General features: G+C 47.0%; 1 protein-coding gene across 1 annotated transcript; it reads left to right on the forward strand.

Moving 5' to 3' along the window:
* The first annotated feature begins 558 nt into the window (after positions 1-558).
* On the forward strand, positions 559-1404 carry LOC120684883. The gene has a single exon (XM_039966750.1). It carries the CDS (start codon positions 559-561, stop codon positions 1402-1404), a length of 846 nt encoding a protein of 281 aa, XP_039822684.1.
* Positions 1405-1855: the final 451 nt, after the last annotated feature.

Raw genomic sequence — 1855 nt, forward strand, 5'->3', positions numbered from 1 at the left:
AAAGACGGACGACGGGGTTCGAACCGCGACCTCAAGGAAGGAGGACTTGCGCCTTACCACTATACTACTCGACCGTTTCTGTTTTGTGGAGGAAAATCAAGGTTTATATAATAATAATGGAAGGTCCTTGGTATACTGGATCCGCATCGAGTTCCCAATCGACTGCATCCGCATGGAGTTCCCCTTCCTACTGAGCGCCGTGGACCTCCTGCTGCGCCGCCGTCGACGGCGCCTCCACCCCCACCGTCCCATCCTGTACCGCTCTCGCCCACCAGTACCACGCCATTGACCCCGGCCCTCCACTACCTCATCCCGGACTGCCGGCGCCCGCCATTGCCGGCATGCCGCGCAGCCCCGCCATTGCCGACTCCTCCCTCACGGCCGCGGGAGCACGACATCGACGGCATCAACTCCGGCTGTGAGGCAAACCTTGTCCCCAATCTCGACAACGGCCACCAGTCAGCAAGGTATTTATCTATAATCTTCTTTGTTTACCGTGATTTTTTTTTGAATTGGTACAAACTTGTTCATTTTTGTTATTCTGTTATGCTTGAATAGATGGATCGATCTTGGGTGCATAGCAAATTGTTTTCTCCAGAGCACATTGATGGTGTGAAAGAATTTATGAGCTTCGTTCGTGAAAAATTCAGTGATAAGGTTGAGATTCTGTGCCCATGTGGTAGATGCCTTAATCAGAAGTATCAATGTCAAGCTATAGTGAAGAAGCACATATTGATTAATGGAATGGATAGTAGTTATACTCGATGGATTCATCATGGAGAGAACTCGGATGAAGATGTTATTGATGATCCTATTGATGTTCATGACATAGATATGAGAGATGATGACAACTATGGTGTTGATCCTTTAGAAGCGGTTTTAGGCGACCTAAACACTGCTGAAGAACAAACAAGACATGATGGAGAAAATCTAGAAGCTGATGCAGAACCTGATGAACAAGATTCATTTTTCAAAATAGCCATGAGAGAGGCAAAGCGTCAACTTTATCCTGGTTGTACAAAATTCTCAAGGTTCTCTTTTGTGGTAAAGCTGCTTCATATGAAGTCATTATATAGGATAAGCAATTCTGTTTTTTCTGCAGTAATGAAGCTATTGGCTGAAGCATTCCCGGAATGGAATACACTCCCAAAATCATATAATGAAGCAAAGAGTCTTCTAAAGGAATTAGGCCTTGGATATGAATCAATACATGTGTGCTCCAATAATTGTGCGCTATTCAGGAAGAAATATGCCAAGCTTGACAATTGTCATGTTTGTGGTCTGTCAAGATGGAAGGACCCAGATAGGAAGAAGATACCACAAAAAGTATTGCGGCATTTTCCACTAGCACCTAGGTTAAAAAGGATGTTTGCAACCAAAGAAGCATCAGAGGAAGCACAATGACACAAGTTAAAGCGGCATCCCAGTGAGAAGGAAATGTGCCACCCAGCTGCCACCCCGTGCCGCTAGAAGCCGGCCGAGGAACGCCGCTGGAAGCCGGCCGGAGAGCGCTGGAAGCCGGCCGCAGGCGTCGCCTGCCAACACGTCGCTGCTCACCGGCAAGGACGGAGGAGACGAGGAGTTCAATGGTTGTGCTGTCAGTGGGGACGGTGGAGGCCGCGGTTCGATTCCGTGATGGTTCACAATTTTTTAGTCCATAATTACTGTTTTATTTTCCTGCCGTCCAAAAAACAAAGACACAAAAAAATTGCCATGGCCAAGAATCGAGCTCCCCACCTCACAGCTGATAGGATGTAAGCAATACCAGTTGCGCTACGAGCAGGATAGTGTGAACGAAGGATAGTAATGTATATATACTTAATAAACATCTCGTGACCACATGGCAGCTCCCTAT

This window comes from Panicum virgatum, chromosome 8N (assembly GCF_016808335.1).
Source record: "Panicum virgatum strain AP13 chromosome 8N, P.virgatum_v5, whole genome shotgun sequence".
Taxonomy (NCBI): Eukaryota; Viridiplantae; Streptophyta; class Magnoliopsida; order Poales; family Poaceae; genus Panicum; species Panicum virgatum.

What these genes read in the sequence shown, in the direction of transcription:
- LOC120684883 (XM_039966750.1), top strand. Translation starts at nt 559, where the DNA reads ATGGATCGATCTTGGGTGCATAGCAAATTGTTTTCTCCAGAGCACATT.